Genomic DNA, 17,916 nt, shown 5'->3' with positions numbered 1-17,916 from the left:
AGTGATGCTTACTAATGATGTTTGCGAAATGTACATTTTTCTTCGAGTGGGAGGGGTACACATGTAATAGTTATTATACCACGCTGTACTATAAATAACAAACCATGTGAACATGAAGATCTTATATATGAAAATCAAACACTCATCAATAGTGAATAGTAGAAACGTTTTGATAAGCGCCCACAGCTTTAAAGCTTTACAGGAATTTTCGGATAACCTAAGTTACCTCTTAAAGCACCAATTGATTAGTAGTTGTATTTGCTGAAGTAGTCGAAGCCGATTCAGTAGCTGTAATTTCTCCATTTGTTGGAATTGCTTCAGTAGTTTTTTCACTTCACTGTTTCAGTAGTTGAAGTTGCTTCAGTATTTGTAGTTGCTTCAGTAGTTGTAGTTGCTTTATAGTTGTAATTGCTTCTGTAACTGTAATTGCTTTAGTACTTGTCATTGCTTCAGTAGTTGACGTCGTTTTAGAAATGTGGTAGCTTTAGTAGTAGTAGTTACTTCAGTAGTAGATGGTACAGCACTTAATTATAGAACAGTCCCTATGTTCAAAGGTCAGCTTGGTCCGTTTTCATAGACTACAGGCCAACTTGTCGTCTTTTGCTGTAGAATTAGTTTTTCGCAGATGCAATACCGTACCAGGTTATTGAACCGTGAGAATATCTAAATATCTAGAAATTAAAGTCATCTTATCCTAAATTAATGCTTCTTTATACAATTTATATCTAATTTATATCTACCGGTAGTCGACATCAGCAGATATCGTGTTTACCAGGGACCTTGTTTGTATAGGTCCCTGTGTTTACGAAATAGTTAGTGTATCTTAACCTTGCAACAGTAGGGTAGTGGTTTTTCAAAAAACGTCTCCCAGCGGAAAATGTGGTCCCCATTCTCTTTTACTTCCGGGCGTGAAATCGTCGGTACATACATTTTTCTGTTCATAAAGTATTTGTTTTGGTATCGCCTGATTAAGTTATTCCACTGTTTTAATTAATTAATTAGGGTTATTCATGGGCGCAGTTATAAAATAAATGCATGACGATGAACTTATGTGTCGTGTTCGCTGATAAATGTCTTCAGAAATAATTATTGTAGATCTACTATTCCTTCATATGACATATCTTGTGTCTCTGGTTATGGATCCTTTTGAAATTGTTTACCTCAAGAACGGATATTTTGTAACACTTACCATTGAAAATAAATTCAAACACGACCTACATGAGGAAAATCAAGTTTATTGCATTTCAAAATTTTACTTCAATCACAGGAGTAGTCCATATAAACGGACTGCCAGAGCCTTTGATAATTTTTGCTATGGCGGCTATGGCAGTCCATATGCACCCCTTCATAAACATGGGTGCAGTTCAGCGCAGAGAATCCATGCGCTTCACTAATCAGACGTCGTTCGAGACAAATTGAGGAAAATAATAAATAAACTCCATAAACATGTTAAATTTACCTGAAAGGCAACCTACGGATGTTATCCTTTGCATGCATCCTATAAAAACACGACGATGTTTCAACACACTTTCCTCGGTGACATGTTTTATGTTTAAATTTGAAACAGTGTATGCTGTATCGAATATCACATCGTTATCGACTTTGTAGGCTCCAACCAGGGGTTTTTCTGCACTGTCTGCGCCTCCGGGAAACGGAGGCATTCCCAAAGCAAACGGACCCGTTCCCAATCGAATTTTGATTGCATTTTTCCCCAATTCCAATAAATAAAATCTTCAAAAAATCGTAAAAATTAAACATAATTTATATCGAAAGAGTGACTTCCCTTCATTCGCGACGTTATAAAACCTTTAGTGACACAGATTTTTTTGTGTATTTGCCGGATGCATTTACGCTAAGCGATGACGTTCGAAATGTTCCGCATTATACAAAAGAGTATATAGAGCCGCACAATACACATTCTATACCATATCTGTAGACGCTTATTTTCAAAAAAAAATAGACGCTAAAGGATGTGTTACGATATCATCTATGTTTTCAAAACTCTCGGAAACTTGCGAAATTACTGCCGCGAGTAACTCTGAAAAGTCAGGCTCGTACAATAGGCAGCAAAATGTAACAGCAACAGAAGTAATACCAGGGCCGTCAATCACAAAATCGGCAACTGAATGCTCAGAGCCTTGTAAGAAAGTTGTAGTTCAATCGTCATTTAATACATTAAAGTATGAAATGCAGTGCCTTCCCCAGGAATTTTTTCAGGCGCCCCGGGGCCGATCGGGGGTGGGATCGGGAGGGGTGTCCTCTCCCGACGTTGATTTTTTTTTTAATTTAACGACTAACGTGTCAATTCACGTTCTGTGGTGCGTTATAACTCAAAGAAAAACAGCGTCAAAAGACGTCATTTGGTGCGCTATGACTCTTCAAAAAAATCCCCCAGTCATTTAAAAATATATATTTTTTATATTGTTTAATTGTTTTAAAACTTTTCCGCACAGATAGTAAAATCCCGACTCGAACGATTCCCCAATACATCCGTTTCAACCCGACTCTATTACTGTATACTTACTATTTTTCAAGTTTCTATTTATTACCCGATAATCCCGTTTATTCCGTTTTTATCAATCTCTTTCTGGTGAATATTTATGATAAAAGCTTTCAGTCATTTCTTTAACACAAACCTTGCCATTTTTTAAGTGACTATTTATAGATTTGATGAAATATTGCTTCTGAATATGCGTCAATCCCCTGACCTGTTGTGTGCTTGTTAAAACGCTCAATACACGCCATTTGTATGCAATAGACGCGACGTTGTACATGCTGCATAATTTTCGCGCTCTTTTTAATTGAGAAAAAGATTCGACACAAATTAAATTTGCACTGCTAATTTGAAGCAAAAATATTTAACGTTGCGGTTACATTTACATTCGGAAGTGTGTTTCGGATTAAAAACGTGTTAACATCGACTTACGGGAATGGGTTTCGGATTACAAATTTAATTATTCCCATTTGAGATTTCAACAAATATTAACCGTTGCGTTATAAATTCAACGATAATTTGTTTAAACACTTTACGAGTCGAATAAATGTTATGACGGAATTATGCATGAAATTCACGTTGTCCAAGAGGATCACGGCCGGTTGCCATCATCAGTCTTCTAACTATCGATTATCGGACGAAACATTTACAAGTGTGCGTAATTAATTTAACGACAATTTGTTAAAGCGCATTACGTGTCGAATAAATGTCAGAAAAACGAGGTTAATCAGTTCTATAAATGGACATGTTGAAATATACATGTACTGGAATTAAATAAATTGTTATCACATAATTGTAACCGGGAGTCATTTGCACAACTTACTAATACTTACTTATAATAATTAATTGTTTACCACTTGCAATTAATTTCTCGTATTTATTTTGAGTCATAGGTAACACTTGTTTACAGTAAAAAGCTGTGATGATGATGCGCTAAACCGTCTTTAATGTTCTGTACTGTACTAATTACCGGTTTATATTACTCAAATGGTACAACTTCTTACTAATCAAGCTGCGATAAACTCTTACTTCATGCCCGACGTCAATCAAAAATAATGGTCGATAGTTAACCCCGCCCTCATAAGCATTCGCTTAACCGATTGGACGATGAACTTCACAGTTTGACGACTGGAAAGTTACCAGATACATCCTTGTCAGCATTTAAATGACCGCGTAATGTGGCTAGAATACTCGATACGCGCGTCATGCTATTCTCTTATCAGTGGATTATCCATTACTCCATGTGGTGTTTATGGCGAATACTTGTGTAAGTAGGTACCGAGTGCTCTTTTAAAACAGGGAATATTGATACACTGATAGGGAAACCTTGATTTTTTTGGACAATCTCCACTTTCTTTTACTGAAGAATACACTGATCGGAAAATTTCAAGCGCCCCGGGGACTCTGATTTCAAAATTCAAGCGCCCCGTTTAGGGGCGCTTAAATGGCCTGGGGAAGACCCTGATGAAATGAAATACCCATGGCTCTATTTTAGCTCGGCCAAAAATGTTGCTGTAACTTGTGTTTGGGCAGTGTTTGTTATCCCCACGCTTTTTGAAAAAAAGGTGGGGATATTGTGGTGATCTCCGCCGTCCGTCCGTCTGTCCGTCCGTCTGTCCGTCCGTCCTGGCCACTATCTCCTCCTACACTAAAAGCACTAGAACCTTGAAATTTACACACATGGTAGCTATGAGCATATGTGCGACGGTGCACTATTTGGAATTTTGATCTGACCCCTGGGTCAAAAGTTATAGGGGTTGGGGTGGGGCCGCGTCAGAAATTATCACTCATTTTTTTAGGTTATTTTACATTTACTTCTTTATTTCTACACCGATTCACTTCAAATTGATACTGGACCTCACCTATGACAATACGGTCAATCTCAACCATGCATGGCCCCATTCCCAACCCTGGGGCGCCCCGCCCACATAGGCCACACCCACCAAAAATTTCCATTTACTATAATTTTTTCATTTCTACACGGATTCACTTCAAATTGATACTGAACTTTTGTTATGACATTAGGGTCAATCTCAACTATGCATGGCCCCAATCCCAACCCTGGGGCGCCCGCCCACATAGGCCACACCCACCAAAAAATTCCATTTACTATAATTTTTTCATTTCTACACGGATTCACTTCAAATTGATACTGAACTTCTCTTATGACATTAGGGTCAATCTCAACTATGCATGTTCCCATAACCAACCCTGGGGCCCCGCCCACATAGACCACACCCACCCAAAATTGCCTTTACTATAATTTCTTCATTTCTACACCGATTCACTTCAAATTGATATTGAACTTCTCTTATGACAATACAGTCAATCTCAACTATGCATGGCCCCATTACCAACCCTGGGGCGCCCCGCCCACATAGACCACACCCACCCAAAATTGCCTTTTACTATAATTTCTTCATTTCTACACCGATTCACTTCAAATTGATACTGAACCTCTCTTATGACAATACGGTCAATCTCAACTATGCATGGCCCCATTACCAACCCTGGGGCGCCCTGCCCACATATGTCACACCCACCCAAAATTGCCTTTTACTATAACTTCTTCATTTCTACACCAATTCACTTCTAATTGATGATGAACTTCTCTTATGACAATACGGTCAATCTCAGCTATGCATGGCCCCATTACCAACCCTGGGGCACACCTAGGTCAAACATTCGGCGTGGGGATACGCGTCGGCCTCTGCCGCGCCATTTCTAGTTTTGCATGTGTTTATATAAAGAAAATTGTTAAACCACAGACTTATTTAAGCATGATTAATTCATTTTTATTCCCAAAATGAGCCGTTTCACGAAGCAAAAATATCCAAAATGGGCAATTTTGTCGATAAAAAATTTTCAATCTGGTCAGACTCCTTTTCCCAAAGTAGGCAGAAAAACCCCTGCCAACACATAACCCGACGTGCAAAATATTGGTGTACTGCGACCTAACCAATATTGGGTCAATTTTCCAATATGGCGGATACAGCGTACGAAAGCAAAACTAAGTCAATAAAAAGCAATTATTTATTGTTTTAATGGTACCATTCGTATGAGTTTGTGGTTTAGACAGGTTAACGTTGATAAGATCTTGCAGTTTAAGTGTTCCTTAACCATTGCATTGTTGATTAAATTTTGCACCCATGGGCAAGAGCTGGCGCATTGCAACTATCAGCTAACCATTGGGTTATAAAGCTGAGAGTTGAATTATTGCAACTACCACAGCAGTTTGAATTTCTATCCATAAAGCTTATCTGATGGCTAAATAATACAAAAATATACCCTTATATAGTAAATGGAGAACAAGAAGGAAACGCAGCCGACCCTGGCCCTGCCCATTTTCCAGTAAACAAGGGAAATAACTGGAAAGACAGGGTACCCTACATTCACAGGTACTTGGAAAAAAAAAATTTGGTTCTTGTATATATAATAAGAGTAAAGGTATCCAACGATGATTTCACAGGTGTATTGAATAACACAATGCAACAGCATAAACGATCAAACAATGCACACATATGTCGTTGTGGTTGCCAGCAGGAAGGGTCCATCTATGATAAAACACCTTTTATTTGATGAAAATCCACCAAGTATATCCAAAACAGCTAAATGTTTCACAAATATGACCCCAAAATCAATGTGTGTAATTCCGGACGTCCAACTGTCAGTAATGAATTAAGGCGATTTTTGGTCGATTTGTCACAATAAAATAAGAACATTGCTATTAAGTCCATGAATGTTTTTCATTAACTAAGTTTGCCTTCGAACTGCGGCATTCTTAAGTCCCAGTTGAACGGTAAAAAGTTGGAAATTCAGAAGAAACAACACATTTAGTGTACTTTCACTTTCACGACCATCATTTTGAGGCAGAAATCGGTGTTACGGACAGAAGACATTTCCATTGGTTGAAAATAACATTGGTAAACTTGTTCTATAATTTACGACTTATTCAACCAATCAATAACAAAATAAAAATGTACCGCGTTCCATCAATAAAATGGATTCAGTTTGAATATAAAAATAATATTTGGTGTATTTTCTACTTTTTCTGAGTATTTTTGTTGTGCCGTTACCAAAGAACGACGTAGTTCGATGGCAAACTGAGAAAATGACAAACGTACATGAAGTGTATAGCAAAGTTCTTGTTTAAGTGTGAACAATCGACCGAAAATCGCCTTCATTCATTACTGACAGCTGGACGTCCGGAATTACACACTTTCATTTTGGGATGCTATTTGTGAAACTTTTGGCTGTTTTGGACATACTTGGACGATTTTCATCAAATAAAAGGTGTTTTATCATAGATGGACGCTTCTTGCTGGCAACCACAACGACATATGTGTGCATTGTTTGATCGTTTATGCTGTTGCGTTGTGTTATTCAATACACCTGTGAAATCATTGTTGGATACCTTTACTCTTATTATATATATATATAAGGAACAAAAAAAAATTCAAGTACCTGTGCCTACATCAACCCATGGTTAAATAATCAAGAGGCCTGTGAAAGAAACTAGGAACACTGCTTACAGTGAACTTCCTCTTAATTCACAATTATTCAACACTTTCCACTTATCATCAAATCCATTTTGTGTTGTTATTTTTTTATCCGTTGAGTCTGCCATGTACTTTCACTTTGATAACCAAAACAGCAAGAAGTGGTCAGTTTTACACCTTACTTGTCATTGAACACGGGGAAAACATACCATATTGCTATAGCTAGATGACAGGCCATGATAAAATACCACATGTAAGGATTTTTTTCAAATTTCCAGCTTCATGATTATTGGATTACGTGCACGTTAACAGCTTTACAACAAAAACATCTACGACTTAAATAAACATTTTAATTAACTGACAAATAAAAACAAACACAATATTAATTTATAGGAATATTTATTATAACATACAAAATAAAGAATATATTTCTTGCTGAGTCGTGAAAAGGCATGTTATAGAACGTAAAAGATAGAAGGAAGTCGCTCTAATTGTCATTAGTGTTTGTAAACTTCTTTGAAAGAAAACTTCTTTATTGTAATTGGGAAAAAATGTCATCTAGATTTGATTGGGAATGCATTCGTTTTCCTGAGGCGCAGACAGTGGTGAAAACCCTGAATCCCACCCAGAAATTAAAAAAAAAAGTATATAACTATAATTAATATGGTTTTCAGGCTTGGCAAAATTGGAAAAAATCTGCTGGTCATCCGGACAGGCATTTCAGCAAATGTGCCGGTCCGGAGAAAATATAGCCGGACCGAAAAAAAACAACACAAATATGTACAATAGCATAAACCCTTTATTTTTGCTCAACAAGCCACTGCCCATGCTTTATCCTAATAAGATGACAGTTTTTCTGTGTTAATCCATTTGTCTTGATAGTCTGGACAATACTTTTCAATTTCCATATCTTCTTCAGTGTCACACAGTTTATCAATCTCCTTTTTGAAGTAAGGGATTATAACAACGTAAACTAAAGTAACAAGAAGTATCGAAAATACAATTGTGGTTAACGGACACTAACATGTACAATTTAAAACGATGACATTTTTTGAGACCTATGACGAGTACATGTTATAAAGATATCACTAGAACATTGTTGATATTAAATAAACAACCTTTTTAAAGCTATGCTTCGTAAAGAAATTCATATTTTAAATTTCCTTATCTTCTCAAAAAATATGTCAAAGCTATCAAGATCTTTTTTGTTAGAACGCAGTTGCCGATTTTGCGACTGAGTTTGAAGTAGGGGTCGTGTAACCAGTTGGATTTGCTTATTGTACCCAACAAACTTATTGCAAACATCAAAACAATGAGCGGTTTCATTTTAATGCATGATGTAGTAAGGGGTTTGCTCTTGGAATTTTCAACTTTGCATTCATTTCACATTTTGCCGGTCGCCAGGACCGACATTCTTGTTAAACCTGCCGGACCAGATGGAAATCTGCCGGTCAGGACCGGCGGACCGGCAATTTTGCCAAGCCTGGGTTTTGAATTATTATAAAGAGTTATATTAAAGTAGTTTTTCCCAAATCAGTGGACTTTCACATGAATTGTATTTTTCCCCAAAATATTGTGTCAATATTTGTTGATAAAAACAATCCAATTTGTTTCAATTTATTGTTAAAAAAAATGCTCAAATTTGCCATTTTATTTATAAAAAAATTACAATTAGACTCAAAATGGCTAGGAAAACTGAGACTGTGCATGAAGGCTGAACTGTCTGAAACTAATGTTGAAAAAATCATTGATATATATTTTAGAAAAAGGAGAGAGACATTCAGCTGTGAATATTACATTCAAACATACACGTGAATTCATATAATCAATATCATTACATATAAAATAATGAATTTTTATACGCCCGTCTATGACGGGACGTATTATGGTATACCCCGCGTCCGTCCGTCCGTCTGTTAATGTCGTACGCTCTGTCAAATGATGTCAAATATCCTTTGACAGATTTTCTTCAAATTTTAACACAATCTTAATATTGATAAACCCTGATCCCCTTTCGTTTTTGACGGAATTCTGAATTGTCGTTCCAGAGTTATGGGACTTTGTTCGTCAAAATTTCGTGATTTCATTGAATGTCCTACTGTAGCTATATAAAAATGTTAAAGTTGTTATAACTTTGGTATGCTTGGACCTAGAGTCTTGAAACTTGACATGAAGGTTGGCCAGAACTAGTAAGTAACCACTGGACATTTCAAGGTCATTCATTTGAAGGTCAAGGTCACTGTGACCTTGAATGTAAAAATGTTAAAGTTGTTATAACTTTGGTATGCTTGGACCTAGAGTCTTGAAACTTGACATGAAGGTTGGCCAGAACTAGTAAGTAACCCCTGGACATTTCAAGGTCATTCATTTGAAGGTCAAGGTCACTGTGACCTTGAATGTAAAAATGTTAAAGTTCTTATTTCATGTTATAACTTTGGTATGCTTGTACCTAGAGTCTTCAAACTTGAAATAAAGATTGGCCAGTACTAGATGACCACTGGTCATTTCAATGTCATTCATTTGAAGGTCAAGGTCACTGTGACCTTAAATGTTAAAATGTTAAAATTGTTATAACTTTGGTATGCTTGGACATAGAGTCTTCAAACTTGACATGAAGGTTTGCAAGCACACTTAGATGACCACTGGTCATTTCAAGGTCATTCATTCTAAGGTCAAGGTCACTGTGACCTTAAATGTTATTGTTGTTCATGTATCCTACCGTAGCTCAAATATCCCCCGATGGATTTTTTATACGCCCGTCTATGACGGGACGTATTATGGTATACCCCGCGTCCGTCTGTCCGTCCGTCCGTCCGTCTGTTAATGTCGTACGCTACGTCAAATATCCTTTGACAGATTTTCTTCAAATTTTAACACAATCTTAATATTGATAAACCCTGATCCCCTTTCGTTTTTGACGGAATTCTGAATTGTCGTTCCAGAGTTATGGGACTTTGTTCGTCAAAATTTCGTGATTTCATTGAATGTCCTACTGTAGCTCAAATATCCTTCGATGGATTTTTTTCAAATTTCAACACAATCTTAATATTGATAAACCCTGATCCCCTTTCGTTTTTGACGGAATTCTGAATTGTCGTTCCAGAGTTATGGGACTTTGTTCGTCAAAATTTCGTGATTTCCATGCTCATGTACTTATAAAATAAACCATGTATTCAAATACAAATAAACTGAAGTAAAAAAATGATTCAAAGGGTTATTTATTACCTTACTACTTCATTGGCGAACGACGGGCGTATCATGCGCTCATGGCGCAGCTTTTATTAATTTTCTCCTTTTCCTAAAAAACAATGCATTTTTCCCCTTTGGACGGGTCCCGCCACCATTTCCCTATAGGTGAAAAAACACTGAATAAATATATATATTTATTTTTTTGGAAACCAAAAAATAAATTATTTCCCCAATTTTGAATGAAAAAAACTGGGATGTGCAAACAATCGGTGTGTTGCGCCACTTTTATACCGGCATAATTACCACAGTTTTCCAATATGGTGAAAAGAGCGAACGAAAGAATAACAAAGATACATTAAAGGGACTGTCAACCACGACGACGAAGAAAAGAAAAGTTGTAAAATACCGTATTTTTTTACAATTATTAGTTTATATGGATTAAAATATCTCAACTGGTATATTACATAACTTGACAAAATTTGTTAATTTTTCATATTTTCAGTATATTTGGTAATTTTTTTTACTGGGTATGTCTACCAGGTAACCATACCATTTAACTATAAATAACGCCAGTAGATTGATGATCATGGTCACGTGGTAAACCCAGGAACGCAAATTGTGCATGTGTAGTGAATTGTATATATTTTATATATAAAATGATCAATCTACTTGCGTTATTAATAGTGTGTATATCGTTATGTCATCTATTTTCGCCGTGTACTTTCGATTTCACATCGCGATTTAACCGACTGCCGTCTGCCAAAAAACCTGCAATTATCGGATGGTCAATCAATTATCACGTTATCATTAGACAACTTACGGCACGCGCGAAGTGGCACAAGTGTGTTGTTATAGCAACCAATATTGAGGGACTTCTTTGTCACGGTCAATTAACGATCCTTGCGGGAGGTAAATTGTGTAACCGTAAGATAAACAACAAACAATTAATTAATAAATTATCGCTCTAGTTGCCCGTAGGGTAGTCCCTGGCGAAATTTTATTACCGAATATACTGAAAATATGAACTTTTTTTCAAGTAATATAATATACCAGTCGTGAAATTTTCATCAATATAAACTTATAATTGTAAACAAATACGGTATTTTAGAACTTTTCTTATTTCGTCATTCGTGGTTGACATTCTCTTTAAAAGCACAGGGTTAACTATGAATGGTACTGTAATTTCACTTGCCATTATTATGACGATTTTTTTTCCAGGGCCTCCAACGTTTATTCACTATTTGTTTTCTGGTATGAGGGGTGAAAAAAGAGACCCAAATATGATATGCAACAAGGGTGCTGTGTGATCTATTATCTATTTGTGTTTAAAAGAACATGTTGTAAATTCATCTAGACTGAATTTTCTGTGCAGACAATGGAGAACTGGGATGAAGCAGCGCCCGTTGTGGCAGAATTGCCAGAAATCAAGCTCTTTGGAAAGTGGTCCACTGAAGATGTTCAAGTCAGCGACATCAGTCTCACAGTGGGTGCATTTCACCATTCTATACTTTGTATGTCCCCCACCACTATAGTGGGGGGGGGACATATTGTTCTTGCCCTGTCTGTTGGTTTGTGTGTTTGTTTGCCCCAACTTTAACATTTGCAATAACTTTTGCAATATTGAAGATAGCAACTGTATATTTGGCATGCATGTGTATCTCATGGAGCTGCACATTTTGAGTGGTGAAAGGTCAAGGTCATCCTTCAAGGTCAAAGGTCAAATGTATAGCTTCAAAGTGGCACAAATGGGGACATAGTGTTTCTGACAAACACATACCTTGTTGGAACTTGCATTACGTTTATATAATATTTTCTTCACTGTTTTAATTAGTTTAAATTTTGTAGGCAATTGATGCTTCCAGGTAATAGTGCAACACCTTGGTCTGTCATTTAACTGAGTGCACAGGAATCTTGTTTGAAATAAAATTGATGTGAAAGCTCATCTTCAATTACTAAAGTGGTATTAACAAAAATAATGATTTCCATGTAAGTAGTCAATAAGAATATAATATCATGATTAGTAGTAAAGCACTTCCAGTTTACAATCATTTAGAACTATTTTGGCAATGGAAGGTTATTACTATAATAAAGTCACTTGAACAGTTGTATTGAATAAAAGAAATGTGAATATTACACATAAACAACTTCATCAATTCAGGACTACATTGCTGTGAAGGAGAAGTTTGCCAAGTATCTCCCTCACTCGTCTGGTCGCTACCAGGTGAAAAGGTTCCGCAAGGCACAGTGCCCCATTGTGGAGCGCATTTGCAACTCACTGATGATGCACGGCAGGAACAACGGCAAGAAGCTGATGACCGTGCGTATCGTCAAGCACGCCTTTGAGATCATCCACCTGCTCACAGGCGAGGTATGAGGCGGAAATGAGAATTATGTTCAGTGGGTTAAAGGCATATTTTCATCTATTAGTGGGGACACCCATAAGCTATAAATTTTTAATGCCCCTTTCATAGAGCTTGGCTATGTTGCTTTGCACCTCAATGGACCTGTCAGTCAGTTGGTGGATCTGCAGCCCATATCTTTTCCACATATCTTTACAAAAGGTTGACCTACAATCATGCAAATTCTTACTTTTTGAGGTCAAAAGTCTTGGTCACACAATCTTGAAATGACATTAAAAAGATAAAATAGTCAGCGTTAGTACTGTCAATGTCCATAATACGCAAACTTTGAAGTTAAACATCATCTGTGCTTTGTAAGTGCTTGCCGTTTTTGTCTACCTAAGTTGGTCACAAATTGGTGCGATGTTCTACTCTTTCTTCACTTGCTCAGACTTTGTGTTATTGTGAAGTTATATGGTAATTGACTAATTAAACCAACATACTGATGAACGAGGAATATTTTGTTAAATTATTGGCATTTTGTATGACATGCGTAATCTTTCTAACTATATAAGATTGACATTCTTTAACAAAAACACAAACATTAATGTGATAGAAGTTTCTAAATAAAAAAAGTTATTCAAGTTTTATCAGACATGTGTTATAATTTCCAAAATAGGTGGGTGGCCGGGCTATAGGAATTGATGAAATTATTATATCGGATAGGATAAACTGAAATAGGATATTTGTTCAATATTGTATGCACTCAAGTTGAGTCTTGAGGCTTATTTTTAAGCAGTTCTTGACTGTGTTCCTCACCAAAATCAAGGAAATATTACTTTTGAATCACTTGTGTTTTGATATACAACAATTTGGTGGAAGAATATTTGAGAAAACATAAGAATATTATCAGAAACATCTCTGCTGAAATTTTTGTAGTGGTAACGGACATTACCGATCGTTGGTTTCCGAAAAACAATATGTCGAAGTTTCCGCAAAACACGATGGTTGCGCCTAAAGATGTTTGTGTTACTGACTATTACTGGTTGATAAATGTATGATTTTGATTCTCATTTGATCAATTGATGATTTCAAGGCTAATTAACTTGAAATATGAAAGCTGTTCTATCTTTTGGAACATATACATGTATGTCAATACATCTTTATGGTTGGTAATTTGCGTAACCAGTCATAATTTTGTAGCAGAGACAAGTTTTACTAAAATATCTTATGTTTTCCACAAATATTCTACCACTATCTTGTTGAATACCAATACATATGGTTAATGATTTAAAAGTTGCATGTCATTGATATCAGACAGGAACACTGACTATTATCATACAAAACATTACAAACGTTGGGTTTACAATTTTTATTTTCTAAATAGCTTGCATGCAAAATGGCATTGAATGTTCTGAAAGATTAATGTATCAACTCTCTTATCATAAAAGAGCTTTTAAAAGTTATTAATACACATGTAAAGCGAGATAATAAAGTGCGACTTTTTGTTTACTGCCATTTTTGTGGCATCACAAGTTGCCTCCCCTGTTGGTTCATTCTTCTGTAAATATATAAAGAATGCCACAAATATCTTGATTTTTCCTAAATTTCTATTTCATAACAATTGTTTATTATTGTTTCAGAACCCACTTCAAGTGTGTGTGACCGCTATCATCAACAGCGGCCCACGTGAAGACTCGACCCGTATTGGTCGTGCGGGTACCGTGAGGAGACAGGCTGTGGACGTGTCTCCCCTGCGCCGTGTCAACCAGGCCATCTGGCTGCTGTGTACAGGCACCCGTGAGGCCTCCTTCAGAAACATCAAGTCCATCGCTGAGTGTCTGGCTGACGAGCTCATCAACGCTGCCAAGGTGAGTCATAGTGTTTCACCATCTCGGTAAAAGGGATTCGGTCCCTTCTGATTGGAAGAAAGTGTGTGGCTTTTACATAACTTTGGAGAATTTCATTAGCCTTGTGTGTTTTATGCCCCAGGATCAAATGATTGGGGGTATATTCTTTTTGGCCTGTCTGCCTGTCTGACATTGTATGTGTCTGTCTGTCCCAAAACTTTAACCTTGCTCATAACTTTTGTTATCTTTATGGATATTTATTATTAGAAGAAACATATTACATTTTAAAGCCACATTTATGATAATTTCTTGATGAAACACGGTGATAATATTTATGTTGACAATATTAAGTACATGTTTGAATATCCATCAAGTGGGGGTAAAAAAACTAGGTCATCAGGACAAGTCAGTTCCGATTGCTGTGCTCAAAATTCAGATTGAACTCGGGTGAGTTCTTATGGGCCATCATGATCCTTTTATAACATAATTTTTGGCTGAGATTTATTTATACATGCCAAATTGTGGCGAAAACAATGCTTATTAAACCATAACAATGCTTATTAAACCATTTTTACATGTACTGGTATCATTGCCAAAGAAGTGAGTGAGCACTGATATTTCTAGCCTTCCTGGAAAACTAAACTAAATGCACCTGCATAAAGTGTCCTTCCAGATTAGCCTGTGCAGTCCTCCTAACAGACGACGCTTTCTGCTGTTATGGTATTTTTATGCCCCCCTTCGAAGAAGAGGGGGTATATTGCTTTGCTCATGTCGGTCTGTCGGTATATCGGTCTGTCGGTCCGTCCATCAGGTGGTTGTCAGACGATAACTCAAGAACGCTTCGGCCTAGGATCATGAAACTTCATAGGTACATTGATCATGACTCGCAGATGACCCCTATTGATTTTGAGGTTACTAGGTCAAAGGTCAAGGTCACGGTGACCCGAAATAGTAAAATGGTTTTTGAATGATAACTCAAGAACGCATACGCCTAGGATCATGAAACCTCATGGGTAGATTGATCATGACTCGCTGATGACCCCTATTGATTTTGAGGTCACTAGGTCAAAGGTCAATGTCACAGTGACCCGAAATAGTAAAATTGTTTCCGGATGATAACTCAAGAATGGAAACGCCTAGGATCATGAAACTTCATGGGTAGATTGATCATGACTCGTAGATGACCCCTATTGATTTTGAGGTCACTAGGTCAAAGGTCAAGGTCACGATGACCCGAAATAGTAAAATGGTTTTTGGATGATAACTCAAGAACGCATATGCCTAGGATCATGACACTTCATAGGTACATTGATCGTGACTCACAGTTGATTATGACTCGCAGATGACCCCTATTGATTTTAAGGTCACAAGGTCAAGGTCAAGGTCACGGTGACCCGAAATAGTAAAATGATTTTCGGATGATAACTCAAGAACGCTTTTGCCTAGGATCATGACACTTCATAGGTACATTGATCTTGACTCACAGATGACCCCTATTGATTTTATCAGGTCACTAGGTCAAAGGTCAAGGTCACATTGACAAAAAATGTATTTACAATGGCTGCCACTACAACGGACAGCCCATATGGGGGGCTTGCATGTTTTACAAACAGCCCTTGTTCATTTAAAACAAGTCTCTTAGAGAAAATCTAGTTGCTGTGAAGTGTCATCTCTGATCAGCCTGTGCAGTCAGCATGGGCTTATTAGTGTACTGCACAGGCTAATCAGGGACGACCCATAATGCACATGTATTAAGCACAGTTTTCTCATAACAAGACTAGAATATTGGAAATGATAACATTGTATGTCAAAAATTAGCGTAGTGCACTACACAGACTAATCAGGGACAATACTTTTATATGCTCATTTCCTCATTATGTATTTACTTTCAGGGCTCGTCCAACTCGCATGCTATCAAGAAGAAGGACGAGCTTGAGCGTGTTGCCAAGTCCAACCGATAAGCTGTGCATGAACGCTCTTTATGTAGACTCTCTACTGAAACAAAAAGAAAAAATAGAGCTGAAAGAAACACAGTGTTCTGTTATCTTTTTGGTGTGGGAAACATAATTCAATCTATAGGCAGGGCTCGACATTAACTTTTGAAGCCACTTGTCCAGTCGGACAAGTAGACCATAATTTCACTTGTCCTGACCAAAAAGCAACTTGTCCTGACCATTATATCTTATTCCGCTCAGTACTTTGCAAAATAATGAAATAATACAAAATGCTCAAATCATAAAGACTTTAATCGTTCAAAAACATGTAAGCATAATTGTAGGCAATTTCAATACAAAAAGGACTGACTAGAATAACAGGAAAACTCAAGATAATTGATTTTTAAACATTATACAAAGCCATAATACCTGACAAAAACTTGTGTGTTGCCAACATCAAACAGAAAATGTTAAAAGTAATGTATATGTACAGTACTTAACTGATATTAAAAAAACACAAAATCATTCTATACATAGAGGACTGGACGTCACTACGTTAATTGTCTGCAAGATCGGTGTGTACCAATGTCGTAAAATGCATATTCTTTACAAGGGAGAATATTCTTGTTATCTTGGCAAAGAAAAAAAATGTTAAGGGTTGCTTCCCTTGTGAACAGTACAGTGTAGTACATGTATCACATGGAACTATCGGAATATCTCGGGCTTCGACGATTAAACGTATACAAAATATACTCGGAAAAGTTGAGTGATATCTCCACAGAAATAATGGCTTTAATGGCATTTTTTCTAAGTTTTACAATTATAATGACCACTTGTCCCGTTGGACTAGCAAATTCTTTATTTACTTGTCCGGACTAACAATTTGGTTGTCCCGGACAGTCGGACAACCTTAAATGTCGAGCCCTGTCTATAGGGGGGCTTACATGTACATAGATTGTCGGCGACTAAAACAAGGGGGGGGAAAGCTGCAAAGAAAACCCCGATGTTCTGTTATCTCTTTGTTGTGCTGGCGCTGGTGCTTCTGCTGGCACTGGTGTTAGTTGTGTTGATGGTTGTGAAGATGGAGTTGATGAGTCCTAAAATTAGAATAAACACAATGTTCATGTTCAATATTAAACTTGTAATATGAATCAGAATTTATTTTAATTATATTTTATTTAAACAAACACAAGAAAGAACAATATAATTATATATATATATAACTTACCACATGCCACATCCAATTGTACCCCTGTATGGGGTAACAATTGAATTAAATTTTCAAATTCATCCATACTCATTGAAATGAATTTATTTTTTTGATTATCCGGTAGGGGACTTAAAAAGATAGGTGTGCATGAATTTAGGAAATTCTGTGTTTTAACAATAATTCGAGAGATAATCAACATGTGGAAACGACTCAAGTCTAGGGAATTAGTACCTAAGAGAATAGTTAGTAAAAAACTTACACAGCTTTTTAGCATACATGACAGAGTTTCTTCATAGCAAATTTCACAAGGTTATCTCATTCCGTTACTGATACATTACATGTTGTGCAAAATTAGGTACCCATTTTCAACCTCTCAACAGAACTGAATAACCTAATCATTC

At 36.8% G+C, this 17,916-nt stretch overlaps 1 protein-coding gene across 1 annotated transcript; it reads left to right on the top strand.

The window, feature by feature from the left end:
- The first annotated feature begins 866 nt into the window (after nt 1–866).
- LOC127837890 (40S ribosomal protein S5) lies at nt 867–16,400 on the top strand. Its single transcript, XM_052365337.1, has 5 exons — nt 867–920; nt 11,555–11,665; nt 12,341–12,550; nt 14,165–14,392; nt 16,264–16,400. Exons 2-5 carry the CDS (start codon nt 11,558–11,560, stop codon nt 16,330–16,332), a joined length of 615 nt encoding a protein of 204 aa, XP_052221297.1. The 5' UTR covers nt 867–920; nt 11,555–11,557; the 3' UTR covers nt 16,333–16,400.
- The last annotated feature ends 1,516 nt before the right edge of the window (nt 16,401–17,916 follow it).

Source organism: Dreissena polymorpha, chromosome 7 (genome assembly GCF_020536995.1).
Source record: "Dreissena polymorpha isolate Duluth1 chromosome 7, UMN_Dpol_1.0, whole genome shotgun sequence".
Lineage (NCBI taxonomy): Eukaryota > Metazoa > Mollusca > Bivalvia > Myida > Dreissenidae > Dreissena > Dreissena polymorpha.
Note: the sequence above shows the minus strand (reverse complement) of the source record. Positions and strands in the feature narration are given on the sequence as shown.